At 35.0% G+C, this 26,601-nt stretch overlaps 1 protein-coding gene across 4 annotated transcripts in view; it reads left to right on the plus strand.

Moving 5' to 3' along the window:
• NBEA (neurobeachin) overlaps positions 1-26,601 on the plus strand; it is a 656,028-nt gene that overhangs the window by 326,583 nt on the left and 302,844 nt on the right. For all 4 annotated transcript variants that reach the window (XM_081046841.1, XM_081046842.1, XM_081046843.1 and 1 more), the window contains one exon: positions 6,766-6,830. In XM_081046841.1, the coding sequence (XP_080902967.1) occupies positions 6,766-6,830 (65 nt within the window). The remainder of the gene's footprint in view (positions 1-6,765; positions 6,831-26,601) is intronic.

Consider the following 26,601-nt stretch of genomic DNA (forward strand, 5'->3'; position numbering starts at 1 on the left):
AAAAATGGAATTGTACTCTAACATTAGGTGGTATCCACTTTGGCCCTTACTTAGGTCAAGGCCTGAAAAAACAGCCTTGTGCTCCTAGCTGTGTCATGTTAATGGATAACTCAGTAGGCTTCTGCAGCAGAGAAGAAAATATCCATGTTTGGCAAGCAAATAACTAAGAGAACCAAGAAAAAAAGACACCGGGGAATATAGTATTTCTTAAATGTTTTACATAAGGATTTTTTTCTGTGTTTTCCATCCAAAGTCATTAAACTTCTATAATTCAAGTCTTGTTGCCTTAATGCTGTAGTATAGTCACTATGAAATTATATTATCTATTTCTTCTCGTCCTGCAGTTACCACAGATGAATAAAATATGGCTCTTCCATTAAAGATGCAGTACCTAAAATCTAATCGTATAATGTACACATAAAACAGAGAGTAAACTGAGATTGTAGTGACATACGGAAAATGTTATTAAGCAAGTTAGCATTAAACTCTTATGTTGGAACATTGGTATCTCAGCTTATATTGTTTTAAAATCCCGTATCAAATAAGTGTTTGCTATTTACTTATGACTGAGGACAGAGGATCAAGACAGTCAGTGGTGGCAGAAGGGAAAGATAGATAGAGCCCAAGTTTCTTGTAAGAGTTTCACAGAGAACAGAAAATACCTTCTCTGTTGGTAGGTAGATAGACAGACGGATCCTTTCTTCTTTCGTGTCTTCACAGCACAGGAACCCGGTTATACTGTGCTTCTACAGAGGAGAAACTCTACTTACTTATGAGCATCCGTAACGGGAACATTTTAAAGGTTTTTAACACTTGTCACAGCGTCTGATAATAACAGATGGGGAATTGCATGTGAATTGCAGCTTACCTAATAAATCACTAATTGATAATACTTACTGAATGTTACTTATGTGGCTCGATTATAGCAGGGGCTAAAAACTAAAATTATGATAGGATTGAAAACCACATTTCTCTTCACTTCTAAAACACCAAGACAAATAAGACCCAAGAAGTTTTCACTCTTCTAGAAAAGAAGTTTACAGTAAAGTTTACAGTCATAAGTCAGGGTCCCTTCGTGAGTACTAATCGGAACTATTTTATATATGAACTTCAAAAAGTTTATGTACACTTATTTTTACTCTTTTCTCTGAAATAAATAACTTCCCTTGTTCCTTTCCACAGCACCCCATTTTCTAATGCCTTCAAGATTTTCCTATCACCATCTCTCTCTGGTAATCAATGTTTCTCTGTCCCTCTCTTTCACTATAGTCTACAGCCATATTTAAACTTCATAAAAACTATGAAACTGTCTTTCGACTTCCTATTGTATTTTTCCTTAGCTTTTACTGCAACAAATTTTGGAAGAGTAGACTCCAGTCCCACTTTCTCTTCCTCAGTTCCCTTTCATTCATCAACCCAGGGCAATTATGCTTTCATCCACCAAATCCTGGGACCTCTCCTGTGTCCTCATCATACTAACCCTCTGATATGTGGAGAAATTGACAATATAATAATGTACAAACAAATATAATGATATGTTTTTAATGCCTGTATTTAAAAAATATCTGAAAAAGAGAAAATAAAATGAGAAAGTGGCATAGTCCCACCATCACAAAAGGGTTCACAATAATTCTCTTGGGAAGAAGACTTCAGCCTCTCTAGTGAACTCTTTCCTGGGGGTGGGGGGGAACTTTGAGAGAAGAGATTCTGTAATTTTAGGCCTTCTGAGATGGAATTGAACTCAAATACAAAGCCTGTCAATAGCATTGCCATTGAACAAATAGAAGAATTATATTGCCTTCTTATTCACAGAATTCTGGAAGAAAAAAACATAAATACATTGCAGTGATAAATTTTCATTTATAATTGATTAATATAACTTCCATATTTAAAACCTCTCTGTAATCTAATAAAATTAACTATGTTTTTTAAGTCTGCATGTATAAGTCTTACCTGATTTCTTCACAAACTCTTGTGCATTTACAACAATTTTGTAAATCTAACATTGTCATAAAAGAAAAAGGTGATTTTTAAAGGCATTGAAAAGTTTATGTACAAAACAAAACAAAAATGAGACCCCTGCTTATCACTTTCCACTCTTAACATAGCTGTTTCCTATGTTATTAACCAGTATTTTCTAAATAACGTAGTTGTACCAATGTACTTAATTTTCCTTCTTTTTTATTTGACTTTATTATAGCCCTTCATTCTTATAACACTGCCACTACCCCCTACTAAAAAATAACAGAAGTGGACCTGTAACTGAGCTCTGAGTTATTCTGTCCTAACCATAAACCTTTGGCTATTTTATTGCAAAAGGATTTCCATCTAACTGGTAATCCAACTAGAGATCAAGCTAAAAAAAACAAAGTGTCGGGGGGAGGGAAACCTTAATTTTCTCAGCATTTGCACACTATTGTTATATTACAATTTTCTAATGCATCAATATTGTTTGTAAGTATCATTTGTACGTGAACTATCCACCACGTTATTCTTTAAGCAACTCTTTTTTTCCTGAGATTAATTGCCTCTTTGCTCTTTGTTTTTTCAGCTAGGTTTTCTATATGCCTGTTATGAAAATTTCCCCAAACTTTCCAATAGCACTAAAAGCCTACTCTAAATATAATGCACATCAGGTGTTCTCTGAAACCCTGCTTGACAAGACAATAGTCTTGGTACTTCCATTTACCATTATTTGGAGGATCGACATTGGCTCCCTCCTGTGCCAGATCCACTGTTTCTTCAATCTGTGTATTCCTCTTGTCTGATTTCTTCCCTTGAGTAATGTTTGGAGTTGTTCACACATACTTGGTTCTTTGCCGCCTCTTGAGCACTTGGTGGGTTTGCACTCCCTTGCTCCAGTGAGCTGAGACTTGGTTATGTGACTTTCTCTGACCTAGGAAATGTGAGAAGTTACTTCTGGGCAGAAGCTACAGGAACCAGTGATGCTTAAACCCAGCGAGGGTGACGATAAAGAGCAGGAAACACAGGCAATAGACATGGGACTTGAGGAAGAAATAACCTTTACTTTTTAAGCCCGAGATTTGGGCTCTGTCATGACATAATCTTCCTCTCTTGTTTAGTATACTCCCTCAAGACCAACAGTAGGTTCTTAAAAGAAGTGGGTGAAAATAAATGTTTATGCATGTGTGAAAATATAACTCTTCTATCGTCATATTTTTTTGATAGTTTGGCTGGGTATTGTGTTTGACTATTACGTTCCTCAATTTTTTTTCCCTATCTTCCAGTTTTGATGTTGAGAAGTCCAGTGTTGTTCTGATTCTTGATTCTTGATGTAAACTTTTTTTTTCCTGTTAGTCTTTTCCTGGTGTTGTAAAACTTTTTGATGCTGTGTCTTGCTGGGGATTTTGTGTCATATATTTAATTCCTAGGGAAAATTTTTAATTTTTAGATAATGTCCGCTTGTCCACGTTCCGTGTTCCCTTTTTCTGTAATTCCTGCTCAATGGATGTTGGCATTTCAACAGAAGATTCTCCAATTTCCTTATTTCTTTATCTTTTTTGTTGCATCTCATTATCTTTTCTGTTTTCTGAGAGATATTTTCAGCTTTGTTTTTTAAGCCTTCTGTTTTTTTGTGTGTGTGTAATATCTTCACATATCAAATATATATATAAACTGTATCACAGTGTTGTTTTTCTTGTTGCTCCACGATCTTTCATTTTTCAGGTTTTATTTTTTGTTATATTTTTGTTACTGTTATTCCTGGTCTCCCCTTTCTACTCTTTTCTTGGTCTAAGTCTTTCATGGCAGGTTTCCAGCAGGACTCTAGGTAATGACTTCAAAAATGGTATTAGTAGCTCAGACACCAGTTCATCTGCCAGCTCTAGCACCAGCTCTAGCACCTGTAGAGCTAGAGCCAGCTCAGGCACTAGCTCCTAGGTGAGTTTTATAGATAGATCCAGCACCAGCTCTCATACCAGTGTTGGAACTAGGGCACCACCTTCAGCATAGGAACTTGAGCTATAGCCAGTCCAGCTCCATAACTGCCTCCCCTTGCCTAGGAATGGCATCTTTTTTGTTTGTTTTTCAGTTTTGTTTTATGTTTAATATTCTTTGTGGTTTACTATATTGTAATTTTACAATTCACATACAAGATAATTTAACCTCTTAAATCATTAAAAAATAAAATGATATTAGTGATTAAAGAGTCCTGTATCTTTTTTTCATTCTGAGCCAACATATATACTAGATTATTTTCTTTTGAATAATTCTATAGTATTTTGCTTCTCTTCTTACATTTTGGTAGGCCTTTTCTTGTCCCTTTCAACTGTTTCTTTTTCTAATCTTAAAAATGTGAACAGCTCCCAAGAATCAGTCTTTTGATCTTCTTCCTGTTTATTCTTCTTTGGACACTTGCCAAATTCTGTGTCTTAATCAATATTTCTATGTGAATAATTCTAAATTCTGCATTCCTTTTCAATATGCCATCCTCAGTCTAAATCCAACAAATATAAACTGAAGGCAACCTTATTATTTTTCCCCAAATGGTTACCCTTCAGTATCTTCATACTAATATTACCATTCTCCGTGTCATCCATATTAAAAAGTTAATAACCTTACTTGACTCAACTCTTCTACTTTAGCCATTAAATCCAATTTCTCATCCATTTCTGGCATCTCTTCTTTGTCTCTTAATTTTCATTACCCGATTCGATATACTAGTTTAAGTCCTTATTGTCTCTCTTCTGAAAAAACATAAAAAAAACAATCTCCTACTATTTCCTCGTGCTCAAAATGGCAAATTACTCTTCTATAACAGTAATTTATTGAATGGTCTTGCAGTCATATACTTTCATTGGCTTTTTCATCCTTTAAGCTCTAACATCCTTAGCTTAGCTCAGACTTATTTCTACTGTTCTTCTATCAAAGATTGCAAGTGAGCACCTCATAGGCTAAAGGCACCTCACAGATATTTTTTGTATGATCTGAACAGTTTTTAAAATATTTTACTCAGTGATCTTTTAGACACAATATAATTTGGGGTGTGTATGTAATACCTGAATATATACATTGCAAAAAATCTTCTTAAAAATCCTATTCATATTAGAATTTTATACTGACAAAGAGCCTTGGTGTACAAACAGCATCATAAAGAAAATCATGTTTAAGACATTGTCTGTAAGAATATATTCTTTGGAGTTACATGGTTCTTGTTACGGAAGAATCAGGTTTTCTTTAAGCTAATATCACAATAAATGTCAAGTATTCCTGATAAATCGGCACATTTTGTGGGATATTGGTTTGCAGGAAATATAAAATATACAATGGTAATATGCAAAATATCTGAGGATGGTAGTATTAGGTTGGTGCAAAAGTAATAGTGATTTTTACAATTATTTTTAACATTTTAAACCGCAATTACTTTTGCACCAAACCTAATCATTTTTGCCAAAGTGAGGGAAATGACTGCTCTATAATTGTTTTTAACAGAAAGTATTTGAAAGTTTTAATAATCTCTGTAAAATTTAGTAGCAATCTTGTCATTTTGATAAATTTTAGTTAAAGGTGTGGTAGTTCAAACATAATGGCTTTGCTAAAAATTGAGTCATTTAGGCCTTTTTAAGAGCATTACTGGCCGCAGGCTACCACATCTCTTTTCCCAACTTGTTGATTCTCTCTCCTGGGGAAATGTGGATCCATGATATGTCCTAGAATTCTTCACAAATTTACTTGGAGCAGAGACTAGTTACATACCAAATACTTACGTTTTAGGACAACTTGTACTCCCAGCATGTATGCAAAGCTTTAAAGTGGAATGTGATCAGGAATAGAAGGAAGGGTTGGCATAGAGGCTGTGCTTTTTGTGAAGCTGAATTCACAAGCAGGGAACTGACCACCTCTGTGTGGCCACCACTTTAGTAGTAAAATCATGGAGAAAAACAATTTAGGTGATGACCTGAGTGATCAATAAGAATTTTTTATAAAAGTGTATTAGGAACATATTTATAGAACTACTGAAAAGGATATAATTTTTAATCCAAAAAAATTTACCAGCTATATTTAAAAAAGACCAAAAAAATTGACATCACTAGGATAGACCAATAACCAAAAAATTGTTTAAAGCATATTCTAAATATGTCACAGGAAGAATATAAAATAAGCAATTTACTTTTCTAATTCAAACTACTATGTAACAATCACTTATATTCATAAGGATGAAACTGGAACTGCGGGATTCACAAATATATTCTAATCTAAATCAGCAAAGAAAGATTACATTTGGATATAGTTTTAATATTAAGTTTTCTTTTTTTACAGATTTCCAAGTAATTTAGTATTAAAACACATTTTTTCTATGTGCTTTTCAATCATTTGACTGCATATATAACTCCGATATTTCATTTCCAAGTCAATCTAAATATGTTGATTATATTTCTAATTTTCATTTTACAATCTCAGTGAAAATTTTCTACATCAGGGACTAAAATTTTCTATCCCAAATGTTTCCCATCCTTGAATTACTACTTGTCATTTGGTCTCTTGGAAGGAAGGGAGCTTTTTGCTGAGAACCCTCTGTACCTGTTATCTCACTTTCTACCTCAGTCAGCATCAAGACGGAAATTGGAAATTCAAAAGTACCATCTAAACTGAGTTATACAGTAATATTTGTTAAAAGTAGTTTTTAAAAGATTTAAAAATAACATCACATGGAAGTTATTAATAGCATCAGTATGATCCTGAACCTGACGTTACTTTCATTTGCATGCTCCTTTTTCTGACACTTTGTTTGGTTTCTCCTTTTAGGAATGGCAAAATTCTATTCAGAAGAATGCAGGACTTGCATTTATTGAACTCATCAATGAAGGAAGGTAATTAATTTTACAGTTTTCAGACACCTAGTCTGTACATTTTATTCCACTGGGCAACTGCTCTTTCCTACCATCTGTTCCAAAAATGTGTAAGAAAATATGTTTGAATTAAACAATTTATCGCACAGGTATAGAAACTTTAAAGGAACAAAGTTTAAAACGTCAAACATATTTTTTTTGGGGGGGAAGCATGTATGAAATAAAGAGATAAACTTTAGAAGGTTTTTGCGAGATGTAAGCCACATCTTCCTCAGTAGTAAAGTTGTTTTACACAGATCAAGTGAACCCAATCTGCAGCCCCATCTGCCACCCCATCTGTTTCAGAACCATGCTCCGTGTGCACTCCCTCTGTCTATCTCGGCTCATGTAAAATACTTTTCTCTGAACATGTCATGCTATCTGGTATCCAGCTGAAAATGTGAGGGATATTAAATATAGGAAGTACAACAATCTGGTTAGGAATTTATATATACCATTGGTAAAATGATGCTTGAAGTTATTATGTTTGAGCCCATTATTGTATTTTTCACTTTATTATAAACAGTTGTTCACTATGATTTTCCAATACTTTATTGGCAGTGGATACATTAAGACAGATGTAACTGTCATCATTTTGACACATACAGCTTCCATCAGCCAAAGACCTGCATCCTTTACAACTTGAGTTTCTTCTATATTATAATAATGACTAAATATTTGACATCTATTGTTTATATTTGAAACGAGATTTAATTTGATTGATAAGAAAATAATGCTCACTATATATAAAACTTACCTTTATCAAGGGAGGAGTCACGAAAGAATATTTTACAACATATTCCTTGAAAATTAATTTATATAGGTATAGAAATACTTTTTTAAAAAATAGCTTAAATACAGGTTAGTATTATTGTTTTTTTTTGTCCATCAATGTATTATATTCTGAGAAACAGCTTCTGTTCTTATAAAAATTTATCTTATTACATATTTCTCTTCTAGATGGTCCATGATTGAATTATTTTAGTTATAATAATGTAACTATAAAAATTAAATTTTGTGTTCTCTGCAAAGCAAAAGGTGCAGAAAAATACCACTGTTATTTCATAACAAATAATTTTACATAATAATATGCTCTAGTTTTTGTAATACTTTATTATTATAAGAATTGATAATAATTATTATCAATCTTCAGGTCATGAAAAATAGAAAGACGTTTTGTCCAGGTTACTCATAGTCATATTAGTTAAAGAAATCTCTCAATTCACATACATGTTAATTTTGCCAATTTGTTTCAACTGTGAAGGAATAAACAAAAATTATCTTATCATCAGTTAAGTATCTGAACTTAACAGAATTGAACCCTCCAACACTTAAAATTAAGGTTACTGTCTTAAAAAGGGAGAAGGGTGAAAATATTTCTAATATCAGAGGTTTTTAGCTTTTGATACCGCTTTATTGTTCAATGGTAGAGTATTTTGTAGTGTTTTAGGATAGGGATTAGAATTATGGAAAGAGTTATAATTTTGTTTAAATTTCAATCCATGAAAACCTCCAAAATGTTCACCATGTTCCTTGCGCCATTCTGGATTTGTGTTTCTATTTTTACTACCAAGTTTTCCTCCAGTAAAGATGGTTAGGGAACAAAAATTGAAATATGACTAGCTATAATTATACAGGAACAGATCACCTATACATTAGTAGAGTAAATGCCTGTTTAGCACCTGCTACATTCCAACCACTATGGGAATAGAGAAGTGAATAAGACAAACATTAGACTGGCCCATAAAATAATACAAGGGGTCTGTGATACAGGTGGTATAGGTATTAATGTAAGCATAAGGCAAGGCACTTAACCTAGTCTGGAGGGGTGCGTTTTCTGAGTGGTGGGGTTATAATGGTTTTCAAAAAGTGTATCCAAACAAAGCAAATAAAATGAAGCAAAAATAGTCCTTTCAACAAATGGTACTGGGACAACGACATTCACATGTGAACAATAAATCTAGACACAGGCCTTATACCTTCGCAAAACAAAATAGCTAAATGTGGATCACAGAGCTAAATGTAAAATGCAAAACTATCAAACTCCTAGACGGTAACATTGCAAAAAATCTAGATGACCTTGGCTTTGGTGATGACCTTCTGCGAACAGTACCAAAGGCATGATGCATGAAAGAAAGAATTGATAAGCTGAACTTCTTTAAAATTAAAAAATTCTGCTTTATGAAAGACAGTGTCAAGAGAATGAGAAGACAAACCGTGGACTGTGAGAAAGTATTTGACACATCTGAGAAAGTATTGACACAAAAGACACATCTGAGAAAGGACTTATTTAAAATATACAAAGAACTCTTAAAACTCAACAATAAAAAAAAAAAGAAAAAACCTGGTTAAAAATATAATCCAAAGACCTTATCAGACACCTCACCAAAGACACACAGATAGAAATAGCATAAGAAAAGCTGCTCCACATCATATGGCATCAGGGAAATGCAAATGAAAACAATGAGATACCCTACACACCTATCAGAATGGCCCAAATCCAGAACACTGACAACACTAAATGCTGGTAAGGATGTGGAGCAACAGGAATGCTCATCCATTGCTGGTGGGAGCACAAAATGGTACAGCCAGTTTGAAAGATAGGTTTGTGGTTTCTTACAAAACTAAACATATTCTTGCCATACAATACAGCAATTGCATTCCTGTCTACCCAAAGGAGTCGAACACTTATGTCCAGATAAAAACCTGCACATGTTTATATAAAACCTGTCGATGTTTATAGCCACTTTATTCATGATTGCTAAAACTTGGACACATCCAGGATGTACTTCAGTGGGTGAATGGATAAATAAACACCCATTCATTCATGTGATATATCCACAATATGGAATATTTATTACTTAATGCTAAAAAGAAATGAGCTATCAAGCCATGAAAAGACATGGAGGAACCTTAATTGCACATTACTAAATGAAAGAAGCCAATCTGAAAAGGCTACGTACTCTGTGATTTCAAAAATATGACATTCTGCGAAGGGAAAACAATGGAGATAGTAAATAGATCGGAGCTTGCCAGGGTGTGAGGAGAGGGAGGGATGCACAGCAGAGCAGGATTTGAGAGCTGTGAATCTGCTCTGCATGAGACTATGGTAGTGAGTACATGTCGTGGTGCATTTGTCCGGCCCACACACAGACGCCACCAACTGTGAGCCCGAGTGCAGACTGTGGACTCTGGGTGGTGATGCCGTCTTATTGTGGGTCCATCATTTGTAACAAATGTACCCCTCCAGTGGTACATGGGGGGAGGGGGAGAGGAGGGTATCTGGGAAATCTATCTTCTGCTCAAGTTTACTGTGAACTTAAATCATTTAAAAAAATAGTCCACTAGAAAAACATGGAGGGGAGTTCCTAAAAAATTTAAAAAAACTTACATCCAAACATAATTCCATCTTAGCTGGGAACTGCAAGGTGATTATTACATAGCTAGGTGAAATTAAAAATAAAGAAGAAGAAGAACAAACTTCTATGCCGAGGGAATAGTACAGTGCAAAAGTGTGGAGGCAAGAGATAGCAAGACATGTTGCTGGAAATCTATTCTCAGGCAGCCAGCAGATATGCAGTTTCATGTTGAGTGCTAGCCACTGAGAGGCCAGGTCATCCCTCATGGCAGGGATCATTGGCAAGGGTCGTGCCAGGAAGAAGTTTGTCAGCTGCGCTAAGGTGGCTGGGGTGTAGTTGGTGATGTTTAGGCATAACCTGAGTGTGGCGGATGGATGTCAGGGGCTCAAGACTGGAACAGAGGTACCAATCTGAGGTTTCAGTAATCCTGTTAAGATGATGATGTCAGAAACTGACAAATATTGGCTATAAATATTGGAAGAAGTCAACAAATTTGATGAATCTTTTGGAAATTAAATCAATAGAATTGCTCATAGACTAGATGGGAAGAGGGGAAAGAAGGAATCAAAGATCACTTGATTGCTAGCTTTCGTAACTGGATGGTTTATAGTACAAACAGTTTACTTAGAACAATACGGAAGGAGGAGCACAGCTTGGGTGAGAGATGTTTCCACTTGGTGACACTGAATTTGTGACATCTGTGCAATGGCCAAATGGAATTGTTGAGTAGGCATCCTGGAATGTGGGTCGCTAGCTCTCCAAATGATACAGCTACAATGGAAACGTAGTTTTAGGAGTTTTCTGCTTATGTGGTAAGTGGTAGGTAAGGTTACAGGTGTGATGCTCGGGGGTTGGGGGGTGTTGAGTGAGCGCAGCACCTGGGACCACGCTTGTAACTCAATTTTTGCTGGAATCCTCTTTCCTCATATCTTCACACAATTGGCTGTTTACCCTCATTCAGGAATCAGGTTGAATGTCACCTCTCAGAGACTCCCTTGACCATCTTGTTGATTTTCACACTTCTATCACAGGACTCTATTTTAACATTTAATAATATCTCAAATTATCTTGTCTCTCTTCCTCACTAAAATGTACTTTTCCTAAGAACTCATCTTATTTGCTGATATCTCCTTGGTTTCTGGAATAATACCTCGCACATAGGAATGAAGAAAACAATGGTTCGTAGAATGAGGATAAATGAATAGTCAACAAGAGGATTTTTAAGTTAAGATCAAAGGAGCCTCTGAATTCAGTGACAAGAGGGTAGTGTGGATTTCACCCAGACTTACCCTGGAGAGCACCTGTGTACTAACGATGCCTGGTACAGACCCAGGCCCTGCTCTGTTGAAGCTTACAATCTAGTGGGGACAGCTGTCTTGCTCCTTAAGTTCTTATTGAAGCAATAAATGTACCAAAGGGCAAGCAGAGGGCGCTATGGGAGCCAATAAAGAGGGAAGTAGCTTTTGAGAATGTGGTGGTTTAGAGTATTGGGGACAGAGCTAAGTTGTTTTGAGCTGAAGAGTGGGAGATGAGTATAGACAGCAAGTATACACTACTATAAGTTTGAACAAGAAGGGAAAACAGGGTGGTTGCTGGAGGTGGATAAGGTTTCTAATTGGAGGTGGGAATTTTTTAGAAGGAAGGACTTGAGTCTTTTTAAATGCTGATGGAACGAAGTCAGTATGGTAGGAAGGAAAGAAGTAAAGTTTCTACTCTATTGAAAGAGTCAGGTCTCTGAGGGGCAAGACTGAGGTCCAGGGACTGGCTTATGAGAAGAACATTGAGAAAAGATGCAGGCAATACATGTTTGTCAGAATTCAGAGGGATTCTTTCATGATGCCTTCTATTTTCTCTATGAAGTGTCAGGTAGGACCATTTATCGAGAATGAAGGAAATTTGGGGAGTTGGGCATCATATTTGAGAAGATGGAATAATATTGGACTTTGCCACTATAGAAAAATAAGGAAGAATAAAAAACTAAGGAAATCTAGGAGACTTGCCAGAATGTTTGGGGAACAGGATTGAGGTTTCTGTCTTTGATATTATAATGTTTTCCCCAGTGGTGCACAGCATTAAAGAGATGTGCATTTGCTTTAAGACATTCACTTCTCTTTAATGAAAATAGTCTCTTCACTGAGCACCAACCCTTCCCCATTCCTAATCCAGATCAAGTGCCTTCCTGTGTTCTCATAGCACCTTCCATTTTCCCCTGAGTTATACTTCCCATATATAGTGTTGGTGCTTATTTATTTGTAATGTATTTTTATGGCTATTTCTGCAGTGCCTATTATAATACAAAGCATATGTATATTATTGGTACCGAATTCAACTGTCAGTTCTGCTACTGATAAACTGTTAGACTCTAGGCATGTAACATAATCTCCCTCTGACCCTGTTCCACAGCTGTAGAATAGTGTAACACCTTTCTTGCTCGGTTTCTGTGAAGGTTGGAAATAATATACATGACATTTATTGCAACTGCTGCAATACAGGCATTAAAAAAATGGAAGGTTTTTATCAGGTTGGTGCACAAGTAATTGCAGGTTTTGCAATTATTTTTTACCTTTTAAACTGCAATTACTTGTGCACCAACCTAATATTTGGTTATTACTTAGTATAGGTATTTAGAATTTTGCCCACTCCCACCTTTAGTTTGGTTCATTTCCTTTCATTTTAGACCTTTCTCTTTCATAAATTTGAACTGGGAGTTCCAGGTCAAAAAATACCATATTTAGATAGTTGGGATGCAGTTATAGTAAAGGCACGTTGCTCTGTTATGTGGCTTCTATTTTTTTGATGCCTACTATGTGCTAGGCACAAATTAGATTCTTTACACATATCTGTATCTCATTTGCCTGGACATGGAGCTTTTTTCTTAACTTTTTCTAATAGTTTAAAGTGAAACACAAAATCACTATCTCTTAGTTGTTAAAATATGTCTTTAATTTGTCCTTGTGGGAATGAAGACAAAAATCTTTAAGTGGAAATTGTTATGAATGTTTATCCTACTTAACAGCTACACTCGTGAATATAATTCATCAATCATAGCTGGAGAAAGCGATTGTGCAGTTGTCTACAATTAACAGGACAAAAACAGTTGATGAATGTGCAGCTGAATTAAAATACTCCCTAGGACAGGCTGAAATTATAAACTGGATCATTTAAAGGAAAATAACAAAGGATCTTTATAATTAAAACAAAGCAAGGTTAATGGGATGTAAAATTGCCTATAATATATTGGCAATAATAATTGGATTTTAAATTATTAAAAATTATTAAACTATGAATTGAACTATAAAGAAAATAAGAAAGACTTTTTAAAATTATGTAACTTGAGTGATCTTTTGAAATAAATTAATCATTTGCCTAAAATAAACCTTTATTGCTTTTTGGAAAGCATATAGGATGTATTTTATGGATATTCCTAAAAAACCGAGTTGTATTTTTGTTTGTTTTGTGTCTTTGCTTGGTAAAAATTCTATTTACAAAAACGGTTTTGTGTTCTAAAACTGTAAGATAAGAAACTTTTTCTTAGCATTGAGATTCTGGTTTATTGTTGAACCAAAAATCCCTGGAAACTCCTCGAAAACAGGAGTTCTCTATATATATTTTTTTCATGTAGAACATAATCTGTACCTTTTTCTAAGTTTTCTGTTATTTATTTTACACATGTAATAAGTTATTAAACATACTGAATTTTTAAATGAATGAGGTGAAATAAACATCTGTGCTTTTACAAAATGAATTGTATATCTTAAATATTATTGCTAATTTATAGACTTAACTTTAGATATTAATGATAAATAAAAAGTGTTATTTACCTAAAACTAAGATGAACAACTCCTGTTTAATAATAGCTAGATATCAAGTAATAGGGAAATATATTTCAGAATTTAGTGATCATAAATTTCATTTCAATTATATGTTTTTACACTTTAAACCATATTTAAACTATACATGCATATGCATGTGTATTGAGATTTTTTTCCTCTTCTGTGAATAATTTTAAATGTGCTTTTCTTCTAGGCACCATTATTTTAACATTGGTGAGAGTTAAATATTGAAAAACAAAAAAAGGGGACGAGTACCCTATTTGGGATATAGTCATGTCTGTGCCATATTCTCCTGTTTTTTTTATTTCTTAGGGACATACATTTTGTATTGTTGTTCTTAGCTTACTTATTTCAAGCAAATGCTTGTCAAGATTCAGGTGATCTATGTCTTTATTAGAAAACATTGATTTAGTTTCCATTCCATTCTGACATAACTAGAATCAACTTGGCAACAGAGGATACTAGAGTTAGCCTTTTCTTTTGTGACTGGTATGTTGTTTAAGTAGCAGATACAGGCTTTGGGGATGGTTATGCCAACATGAAGGTATGTTGTGTATGGCCAAGTCCAAGGATACACTAAAGATGAGAGGTGAAGGAATAGGATGAGCAAGCCACATAAGACAAGAATATAGTCATGGCCTGGGCCATAGATTTTAGTTTAGGAACTCTAACCAAGGTGCCAGGGAAATTGAAGCATTGAGTTATAAGCTGATTACTAGCCATATTGGTAAAGTAAGAACACTTGGACAATTTATATTCCTCGGTTGTGTTGTACAGAGCAACATTCGAGAAAACAATACTTGTATAACTTGTCTGTTGTAAAGAATCACAGTTCAATGCTAGACAAGGATTAAGAAAAAGTTATTACTGTTTTCTAATTACAGAAGTAGTATAATACCTTTACAGACACTCCTGAAGTTTTAAGCATCTATATAATTACATTATATTTGAAAAAACAAGCCTGAATAAATAGTTATAAAGTACACATCAAGTGGTTTAGATTTACTAGTGATACAAATACATTTTTCATGTGATCTTAATCTCCAGCTAACTTATAATTGAGAAGTTAGGGGTTACACACTGACAACAATAAAGTTCAAAATGTCATAATATACAATAAATAAAAGTACAAATAAATGGTAGAAAAGTTGCAATGACATGAGAGGAAGGAACTATCCCTGTGGACAGTAATGACTGGAGAGGACTTCTCTTAGGAGATAGGACCTAAGCGAGTACAGGCACACGGTGAGGGATGAGAGAAAGAAGCCAGTCTTTGTTTTATTTGTGAAATTAAGGTTTCAGACAACAGAAAACACCTTTATGTCCTTCGTTATTTAACAAAACAAATAGGATATAATTTTATTTGCAAAAGCCATAATCTCTGTCTTTGAGCTTTATATTATTTAAGTAGTCAGCAGTTTTCCTGACTTTGAAGTAATGACCAGTACTTTACTTGATTATTAATGCCAAAAGAGTTTATAATATTTTTTCTATATCTTAGTGTGTGAAATATATTTTTAAAAAGCATTACTCATGCTTATGAAATAGATTTTAAAGCAATTCATTATATCAAAGCCTAGTATTATTTGTTGTTGTTGTTGTTTTCTAGCAAAATGTAAGAAAACAATGGAATTAACTTAGGAGGCAAAGTCAATGTTAAAAAGAGAATTTAAATATTTCTACCAAACACTTAAGGAAGAAATAATACCAGTTATGCTCAACCTCTTTCTGAACAGGAGTAGACAATACTTTACAGCTCACTTTATGAGACCTCATCACCCTAATAATAACACCAAAGACATTATAAGAAATGAAATTACCGACCAATATCCACCATAAGTATAGGTAAAATAATCTTTAATAAAATTTGGCAAATCAAATTCAGCAACATATGAAAAGGATTACATCATGAGCAAGAGGTGTTTATCCCAAGAATTCAAAGTTGGTTTAATGTTCAAAAATACCCATGAATGAAATACACCATATCTACACACTAAAAATGAAAATAATATATATCGTTTTTTAATAGATGTAGTAAAAGCATTTTAAAAATTCAACACCTATTTATGAGATAATTGTCGGTAAACTAGAAATTAAACTCTCTTGGTGTGATAAATGGTATCTACAAAAATGTGTAGCTAACATTCTTCTCAATGGTGAAAGGTAAATGCTTTTCCCCTAAATCAAAAACAAGGCAAGGATGTTCTCACTCACCACTTGTATTCAACATTGGGCCGGGCTGCAGGTTTTACCCAGTTCAATTAGGAAACTAGAAAATTATCAGATGTCTAAAAAAATGGTACTAGAACTAATAAGTGAATTTAGCAAAGTCACAGGATATAAGATCAATATTCAAAAATTAATTATAGTAACATATTTCTATGTGAAATATTGGACATTTAAATAAAAATAAGACAATTATAATTGTATCAAAAATGAAATGCTTAAAGGATGTACTAAATAAAATATGTGAAAAATCTGTGCAATAAAAACTACAAAATGTTTCTGTGAAAGATTTAAAAGTAAGTAAATACTGAAATATACTGTGTTCATGGATCAGAAGACCCAACGTGGTTAAGGGTTTAGTTCTCCCCAAACTGATCTGTAGAGTCAGATCTAATCAAAATTCCAGCAGGCTTTTTTGGTTTGGGTAGAAATTAAAAAGTAATTTTCAAAAGTATGTGAAAATACAACGGACTTTTGATGACCAAAACAAATTGAAAAAGAATAAAGCTAGAAGATTATTGTAAAGCTAGATGGATCAATGGAAGGGAGGAAAGAAGATCTTACAACTCAATAATAAAAAGAAAAACTATTCAATTCAAATTGAGCAATTTGAACAGATGCTGCACCAAAGAAAATTTACAAATGACCAATCAGCACGTGAAAAGATGTTCCACAATATTATTCACCTGGGAAATTTAACTTTAAACCACAGATAGTATTATGTACCTACTATGATGAATATAATTAAATAGATTGGTGATACTAAGTACTGCTGAGCATGTGGAGGCACTGGAATACTGGTAACTTACTGGTGAGAGTGCAAAATGATACATACACCTGGAAAACAGTTTGTCAGCATCTTAAAAGGCTACACATACAGTTAACATTTGACTCCATAATTTCAAGCCTAGATATTTTCCCAAGAGAAATAAATATAGGTCCACATTAAGACAGATGTGAATGTTCATAGCAGCTTTATTTGTAAGAACCAAGACTGAAAGTACCGTATTTGCCGGCGTATAAGACGACTGGGCGTATAAGACGACCCCCTAACATTTCCACTCAAAATACAGAGTTTGTTATATACTCGCCGTATAAGACTACCCCCTCTTCCGCACACCTTCCACACACCAAATAACTTTCAGTTTAAAATTTGCATCATACTTCTTTCTTTTGGCTGGTGCCATGATAGGGATGATAGGGGTTTGACTGGTCGACATTTTCTATGCTGTACTGTACAATGGTGCAGTATTGTGGTTGGCTGCTGGCTGTATACAAAGCCTGATTTGATTGGTCCCTGCTCCCTGTTTGCCCGCCTTGTCACTATAGCAGTCTGGTCCACCCTTGCATCAGCATCTCCCTGGGACGTCGCTAGTGCGCAAGTGCGAGCTCTTCAACATTCTAACAGGCACCATGATAGCGCAAAATCGCGAATCTTCAATGCATATGTAAAGAAATATACGGTAACCCGAATTTACCACACTCGCAAAATCGCACACAGTCGACCATACACCCAGTATGGTATCGCGATTTGCGATTTTGCGCTATCATACTGGGTGTATGCTCGGCTGTGTGCGATTTTGCGAGTGTGGTAAAATCGCATAACAGCAAAATCGCATAACAGCCGAGCATACACCCAGCAGCGCTGTTGATGCCTGAACGGTATGTGGAATGAAGTGGGCGGGCATCGGGAGGCCACTATGGCACGGGGCAAGCACTATGGGCAGTCTATCTGAAGTGTACCTGGCGTATAAGACGACCCCCCCACTTGGAGGCATATTTTTTGGGGCCAAAAAATCGTCTTATACGCCGGCAAATACGGTAACCCAAATGTACATCAGCAGGTAAATGGATAAACTAATTATGATGTATTATTACATAGAATACTGTTCAGCAATAAAAAGGTATGTGCTACTGATACACATGATATCTGTGGAACTTGAAAGTATTGTGTGAAGCTAAAGAAGTTAGACAGCAAAGCCATATTCTGTGATTTCATTTATGTGGCATTACATTTTAATAAACTTCCTAGAAGAAAACATAGCCAGTAAGTTCTTTGACATAGGTCTTGGCAGTGATTTTTTTAATCTGACACTGAAAGCAAAAGCAAATACGAATAAGTGGGACTACATCATACTAAAAAGATTCTGCACAGCCAAGGAAGCCATCAGTAGAATGAAAAGGCCGCCTTCTGAATGGGAGAAAACATTTGCAAATCATATACTGATAACAGACTAATATGCAAAGTATGTAAAGAATTCATGCAACTCAACAGCAAAAACAAATAAATAATTTGATCTAAAAATGGACAGAAGATCTGAATAGACATTTTTCCAAAGAGACATACAGCTATCCAAGAGCTACCTGAAAAGATGACTTGCATTTCCCTAATTATCAGGGAAATGCAAATCAAAACCACAGTGAGATACCACCTCACACCTGTTAGATTGACTATCACCAAAAAGAGAAGAAATAACATCTTGTTGAGGATGTGGAGACAAGGGAATCCTTGTGCACTGTTGGTGGGAATGTAAATTGGTGCAGTCACTATGGGAAATAGTATGGAGTTTCTTCAGAGTATTTTTAAGAGGAACTACCATATGATCCAGCTATTTAACTTCTCGGTATTTATCCGAAGAAAACAAATGCTAACTCGAAAAGATAGCTGCACCCCCATATTCATTTCAGCATCATTTACAATAGCCAAGATATGTAAACAACCTAAATGTCCATTGATGGATAAATGGATAAAGAAAGTGTGGTGGTGGTAGTGGTGTGTGTGTTTGTACACAATGGAATATTATTCAGCCATGAAAAGAATGAAATCTTGCCATTTGCAACAACATGGATAGACCTGCAGAGAATTATGCTAAGTAAAATAAGTCTGACAAAGAAAGAAAAATAATGTATGATCTTTCTTAAATGTAGAATATAGAAAAGAAGAAAGCAATAAAACCAAGTTCATAGATACGGAGAACAGATTAGTGGTTGCTGGAGGTTGGAGGTGGGTGAAGTGAGTAAAGAGCATCAAAAGATAAAAATGAAAAAAAAAAGTTTATCAAACATGTAGCTGTTGTGGTCTCACCTGAAACCCATCGAATCAGACTCTCTGGGCAGGACTGAGACATCACCATTTGTAATATGCCCTGCAAGTGATCATGCTCTTCATTGTACACCAGAATTTGAGAACTGTTGTGCTTAATTCACTCATCTTAACAGCCATGTAAAAGTATCCCCATCTCTACCCATAACTCGCAACTTGAACATAATCATAATCTAACTCAGTTTTTTTTCATGCTGCTCTAAGAAGTATAACTAATAAGTTCATTATAGATTAATGTAACAATCTGCTTTATATATTTGACATTATGAGATTTATTTGAAGACATGGAAGTATTTAGTATTTTAAGATAATAAGTAGTATATATATATATATATATATATATATATGTATATATTTCCTAACAGCCCTATGTGTAGATTTTTAAGTCTCTAGGGTCTGTTATTCCATCTTCCCTTCTTCAGCACCAGTAGGACTCAGAACAGCTTCTACATAGACCACACTATGCCCCAGTTTTCTAATCTTTGTATTTCACAGCTCATAGAATTGAGTAAATTGAGCTTCAAAACACAAGAGTTTGATTAGTATCACAGTTCAAAACTGATAATGCAAATTACAAATCTAAGTTATGAATATGAAGAAATGCTTTGAAGCCCCACCACAGCCTTATATGGAGCTCCACATAACTAAATATCATTTTCTGTCATCTGTTTTTTTTCCTCCTAATGAATATAAAGATAACCAATGTATCAGTGTGTACCTTTTAGAAAAGTGAGCTGCAATTTTTGTGTGTCAAAGACTTTACAAATAATCACTCACATGCTCCTAACAACCATATGATGTAATTGTTTTCCCTCCTTAAAGGAAATGTATTTTGGGGGAATGTGGGAAAGTTAGTGTCAGATACTTCTCAGGGCAACAAGGCATTTCTTCTGCTTTCATCAGGTGAAGACTTCTTGGTATTAAATTGGATCATGAACTAGTAGATCCCAAAGCTTGTAAATATTTTCCAAAGTAAAAATATTTTGAATTAAAAAATTTTTAAATTAAAACTATTATAAGTTTTTCCAGATTTTTAAAATCTCTATTAAAGGACTGTACCACTGAAAGAAATCAAGCTTCACCAATCCAGCCAGACTCTACCTTGCAGTGTCACCAGAAACTCTTATGCTTTCCTTTTGAGTGACATTGAGGTATTACACCTGCTCCTGCCCTGTGTGACCTCTTCACTTCCAATCAGCGTCTGTCTTCTTGACTAAGTAAATTGGAATCTTAAAATATAATCTTACAGTTTGGGCATTTACGCTTTCCTCCAGTATATAGGACCTCTGAAATAGTAATCAAGAAACTAAAACTTGGATACAGAGAAAATTGTTTGTCCAAGTCATAATGCTATCAAAAGACAGACCTTCAGTACAAACTAGTTCTGCCTTTTGTCCTCTCATTCATCTACTGATGAAGGAAGACTAATTTGACCTCTCCTGTTGCCTGTTCTATTGATTTTTTTTTCTTTCATCAAATTACAGAGGTTATTTATATTTAAAGTTCAGGATCTCAGAATCTCGGCTCAAAGACAAACAATTTAAATGACAGCAAACTGCATAAAATTACATACTTCCTAGAACATCAGCACTTGGCCTGCTGATTCTATTCCACTGGAATTAGAACGCTTTGTTTTGTCTCCTGACTTCTTTCCTACATCCACAGCGACCCTGTTTTAGAACAGGAATGAATATGATTCCTGTTCTGGTTCCTTTGAAAAATAAACTTACAGTAGAAGCTGAAGACCACTTCATTCCCTTCCTGTGCTGTATAGATTCTGTGAAGAGGAACATGTTCTGAAACAGATATTCGAAATTATCTCGTTTTTATTTTTATTTACCTCATTTTCTGGGTTAAATGTGTCATACAATTTCATGACTTAAAAGAAATAAAAGAACTCTGCAAGAACTTTCTGACTCCATCAGAAAGAGCAATATAAGAATAATGGGCATACCAGAAGAAGAAAAAAGAGAGAAGGGAACAGAGAATATATTCAAACAAATTCTTGATGAGAACTTCCCAAACTTGTGGACAGAACTGATCCTCAAATCCAAGAAGCAAATAGAACACCTAATTACCTCAATCCCAACAAGCCTTCTCCAAGGCACATTGTACTGAAACTGTCTAAAATCAATGACAAAGAAAGAATCCCCAAGGCAGCCAGGGAAAAGAAGACAGTAACCTACAAAGGAAAGCCCATTAGATTATAATAAGATTTTTCAGCAGAAATTCTACAAGCCAAGATGGAGTGAAACCAACTATTCAAACTACTGATAGAGAGAAATTATGAGCCAAGAATAATATATCCAGCAAAGATATCCTTTAGATATGAAGGAGGAATAAAGACCTTTCCAGACATACAGAAGCTGAGGGAATTTTCTAATACACGACCTGCACTACAAGAAATACTAAAGGAGGCTATTCGACCATCATCAACAGGGACAATTTCTGGCAACTGAAACATAAAAAGGGGGAGAGTAAAGGCCTGAACCGGAAAATGGGAATGGAGAAAGTAAGTGTGCTGAAGAAAATGGAATACTCTAAATATCAAACTTTCTTTTGCATAATCTTAAGGGTAACCACTCAAAAAAAATCCAGAACTAAAATATATATTGTAATGAAAGAAGAAACAGAGGGAAACATCATAGAATACCACCACACAGAAATAATAGACAACAACAAAAAGGCAAAGAAACAATGGAGAAACAGCCTTACCAGAAAACTAAAGATAGAATGACAGGAAATCCTCACATATCAAGAATCACCCTAAATGTAAATGGACTGAACTCACCAATAAAAAGGCACAGAGTAGCCGATTGGATCAAAAAACTAAACCCAACCATATGCTATCTCCAAGAGACACATCTCAACTACAAGGACAAGCATAGACTCAAAGTGAAAGGGTGGAAATTGACACTCCAAGAAAATGGTACCCAGAGAAAATCAGGTGTAGCCATAATGATATCAGATGAAACAGACTTCAGGGTGAAAAAGATAACAAGAGACAAAGATGGACATTTCATCATGGTAAAGGGGACTATACAACAAGAAGACATAACAGTCATCAATATTTATGCCCCCAATCAGGGAGCACCGAATTATACGAAGCAACTACTAACAGAACTAAAGGGAGAAATTGACCGAAACACAATTATACTAGGGGACTTAAATACATCATTGACAGCTATGGATAGATCATCCAAACAGAAAATAAATAACGAAATAGCAGCCCTAAATGACACATTAGAAGAAATGGACATAATTGACATGTATAGAGCACTTCATCCTAAAACATCAGACTATACGTTCTTTTCTAATGTACATGGAACATTCTCAAGAATAGACCATATATTGGGACATAAAATCACCCTTAGCAAATTGAAGAAGACTGAAATCATACCAAGCATATTCTCTGATCACAAGGCTTTGAAATTGGATATCAACTGCAAAAAGATAGCAGGAAAAAACACAAATACATGGAGATTAAACAACATACTTTTAAAGAATGACTGAGTCAAAGAAGAAATTGGAGGAGAGATCAAAAGATACACAAAAACAAATGACAATGAAAATACATCCTACCCAAATTTTGGGGATGCAACAAAAGCAGTTTTAAAAGGGAAATTTATACCATTACAGGCCTATCTCAAGAAACAAGAAAAATCCCAAATAACTAACCTCATGTTACACCTTAAAGAACTAGAAAAAGAAGAACAAGTAAAACCCAAGGTCAGCAGAAGAAAGGACATAACAAAAACCAGGGCAGAACTAAACAAAATAGAGAACAAAAAGACAATAGAAAAAATTAATGTGACAAAGAGCTGGTTCTTTGAAAAGATGAACAAAATTGACCAACCCTTGGCTAGACTCACTAAGATAAAAAGAGAGAAGACACTAATTAATAAAATTAGAAATGAAAAAGGGGAAGTTATCACTGACACCACAGAAATACAAAGGATCATTCAAGAATACTATGAAGGACTATATGCCACCAAATTCAATAACCTAGAAGAAATGGACTAGTTCTTAGAAACATATAGCCTTCCAAGGTTGAACCATGAAGAACTGGAAAACCTAAACAGACCGATCACCAGTAACGAAATTGAATCAGTCATCCAAAACCATCCCAAAAGCAAAAACCGGGACCAGATGGCTTAACTCGTGAATTCTACCAAACCTTCAAAGAGGATCTAATACCAATCCTGCTCAAACTCTTCCAAAAACTTCACGAGACGGTACTCCCTAACTCATTTTATGAGGCCAACATTACCCTGATACCAAAACCTGGTAAGGACAACACAAAAAAAGAAAACTACAGACCAGTATCTCTGATAAATACAGATGCAAAAATCCTAAACAAAATTCTCGCAAATCGAATGCAACAATGCATTATAAAGATTATTCATCACGACCAAATGGGGTTCATCCCCGGGGCACAAGGATAGTTCAACATCTATAAGTCCATCAATATGATTCATCACATAAACAAAATAAAGGACAAAAATCATATGATTATATCAATTGATGCAGAAAAAGCATTTAACAAGATACAACATCCATTTATGATTAAAACACAATAAAATAAGTATAGAAGGAAAATACCTTAACATAATAAAGGCCATATATGACAAGCCCTCAGCTAATCTCATAATTAATGGTGAAAATCTGAAGCCCTTTGCTCTACGTTCAGGAACACGACAGGGCTTTCCCCTGTCACCTCTGCTTTTCAATATAGTGTTGGAAGTCCTTGCCAGAGCAATCAGGCAAGAAAAAGAAATAAAAGACATCCAAATTGGGAATGAAGAAGTTAAATTTTCACTCTTTGCAGATGACATGATGCTATATATAGAAAACCCTAAAGACTCCACCAAAAAGCTATTAGAAACAATCAACGAATACAGTAAAGTTGCTGGCTACAAAATCAACGTAGAAAAGTCCATTGCTTTCCTATATACCAACAATGAAATCTCAGAAAAAGAGATAGAAAAAACAATTCCTTTTGCAATTGCAGCAAAAAGAATAAAATACCTAGGAATAAACTTAACCATGGATATGAAGGACCTATATGCTGAAAACTGAGACATTTTTGAAAGAAATTGAAGAAGACACAAAGAAATGGAAAGACATTCCGTGCTCATGGATTGGAAGAATCAACATAGTTAAAATGGCCACATTACCCAAAGCAATATACAGATTTAATGCAATCCCCATCAAAATCCCAATGGCATTTTTTAAAGAAACAGAACAAAAAATCATCAGATTTGTTGAAACCACAAAAGACCCCAAATAGCCAAAGCAATTTAAGAAAAAAGAACAATTACTGGAGGTATCACACTCCCTGACTTTAGCTTGTACCACAGGGCTACAGTAATCAAAACAGCACGGTATTGGCAGAAAAACAGACACATAAACCAATGGGATAGAATTGAGAACCCAAAAATAAAATCACATAAATATGGACAGATAATTTTTGACAAAGAAGCTAAAAGCATACAATGGAGGAAAGACAGCCTCTTCAATAAATGGTGCTGGCAGAATTGGATAGCCACATGCAAAAGAATGAAATTGGACTCAATTATCTGTCACCATGTACCAAAATTAATTGAAAATGGATCAAAGATGTAAGCATAAGACCTGACACAATAAACTGCATAGAAGAAAATGGAGGTACTAAACTTATGGACCTTGGGTTCAAAGAGCATTTTATGAATTTGATTCCAAAAGCAATGACAGTAAAAGCTAAAATAAAAGAATGGGACTATATGAAACTTAAAAAGTTCTGCAAAGCAAAAGAAACCATCAACAAAATAAAGAGGCAACCAACTGAGTGGGAGAAGGTTTCTGCAAACAGTGCCTTCGATAAGGGGCTAATATCCAAAATACACAAGGAACTCATGAAACTCAACAACAAAAAAATAAACAACCGAACTGAAAAATGGTCAGAGGACTTGAAGAGACATTTCTCCAAAGAGGACATACAAATGGCAAATAGACATATGAGAAAATGCTCAACATCACTTATCATCAGAGAAATGCAAATAAAAACCACAGTGAGATTCACCTCATCCCAGTCAGAATGGCTATCATCAACAAGACAAACAGTAACAAGTGTTGGAGAGGCTGTGGAGAAAAAGGAACCCTCATACACTGTTTGTGGGAATGCAGACTGGTGCAGCCGTTATGGAAGACGGTGTGGAGGTTCCTCAAAAAATTACGAAGAGAATTACCATATGACCCAGCATTCCCTCTCCTGGGTATCTACCTCAAAAATCTGAAAACATTTATGCATAAAGACACGTGTGCTCCAGTGTTCATTGTAGCTTTGTTTATGGTGACCAAGACATGGAAACAACCAAAATGTCCTTTGATAGATGAATGGATAAAGAAGTTGTGGTATATATACACAGTGGAATACTATTCGGCGTTAAGGAAAGATGATATAGGAACATTTGTGACAACATGGATGGATCTTGAGAGTATAATGCTAAGCGAAATAAGTCAGACAGAAAAAGCAGAGAACCATGTGATTTCACTGATATGTGGTATATAAACCAAAAACAACAAAAGAACAAGACAGACAAATGAGAACCAAATCTCATAGACACAGACAATAGTTTAGTGGTTACCAGAGGATAAGGGGGGTGGGAGGTGGAAGATGAGGGTAAGGGGGATCAAATACATGGTAATAGAAGGGGAACTGACTCTGGGTGGTGAACACACAATGGGATTTATAGATGATGTAATACAGAATTGTACACCTGAAATCTGTGTATTTTTACTAACAATTGTCACCCCAATAAATTAAAAAGAAAAATGTATTAAAAGAAATGACAAATATGTTGGAAGGATGAAAGAATTGGAGGAGGCAGAAAAATCAGGGACTGTTGTAATCCAGTGAGAGAGGATTGAGGCTTAAATTAAAGCAGTGTTAGTGGTATGAATAAACATTAAAATATGTTAAGGAGGTAAAATGGTAAAACTTAATGATTAATTTAGTATAGGATTATTTAAAAGTCACATTTCAGTGGACTGCAAGTGAATAGGGACTTCTATCAAAGCAGTATTTACTCAGTGATCTGAGGTTACCTTCTGCTGCCTTCAGATACTACATTCATTCAGGTACGTACTACATGGGGTATGATCTTTGAGGCAACATGGATCTTATAAATGGTTTAGGAGTTCCCCAGGGCCACCCCTACACCCTATAAATCGGTGCCTCAAGAAGTAGGAAT

Source organism: Rhinolophus hipposideros, assembly GCF_964194185.1.
Source record: "Rhinolophus hipposideros genome assembly, chromosome: 4".
Classification (NCBI taxonomy): Eukaryota; Metazoa; Chordata; class Mammalia; order Chiroptera; family Rhinolophidae; genus Rhinolophus; species Rhinolophus hipposideros.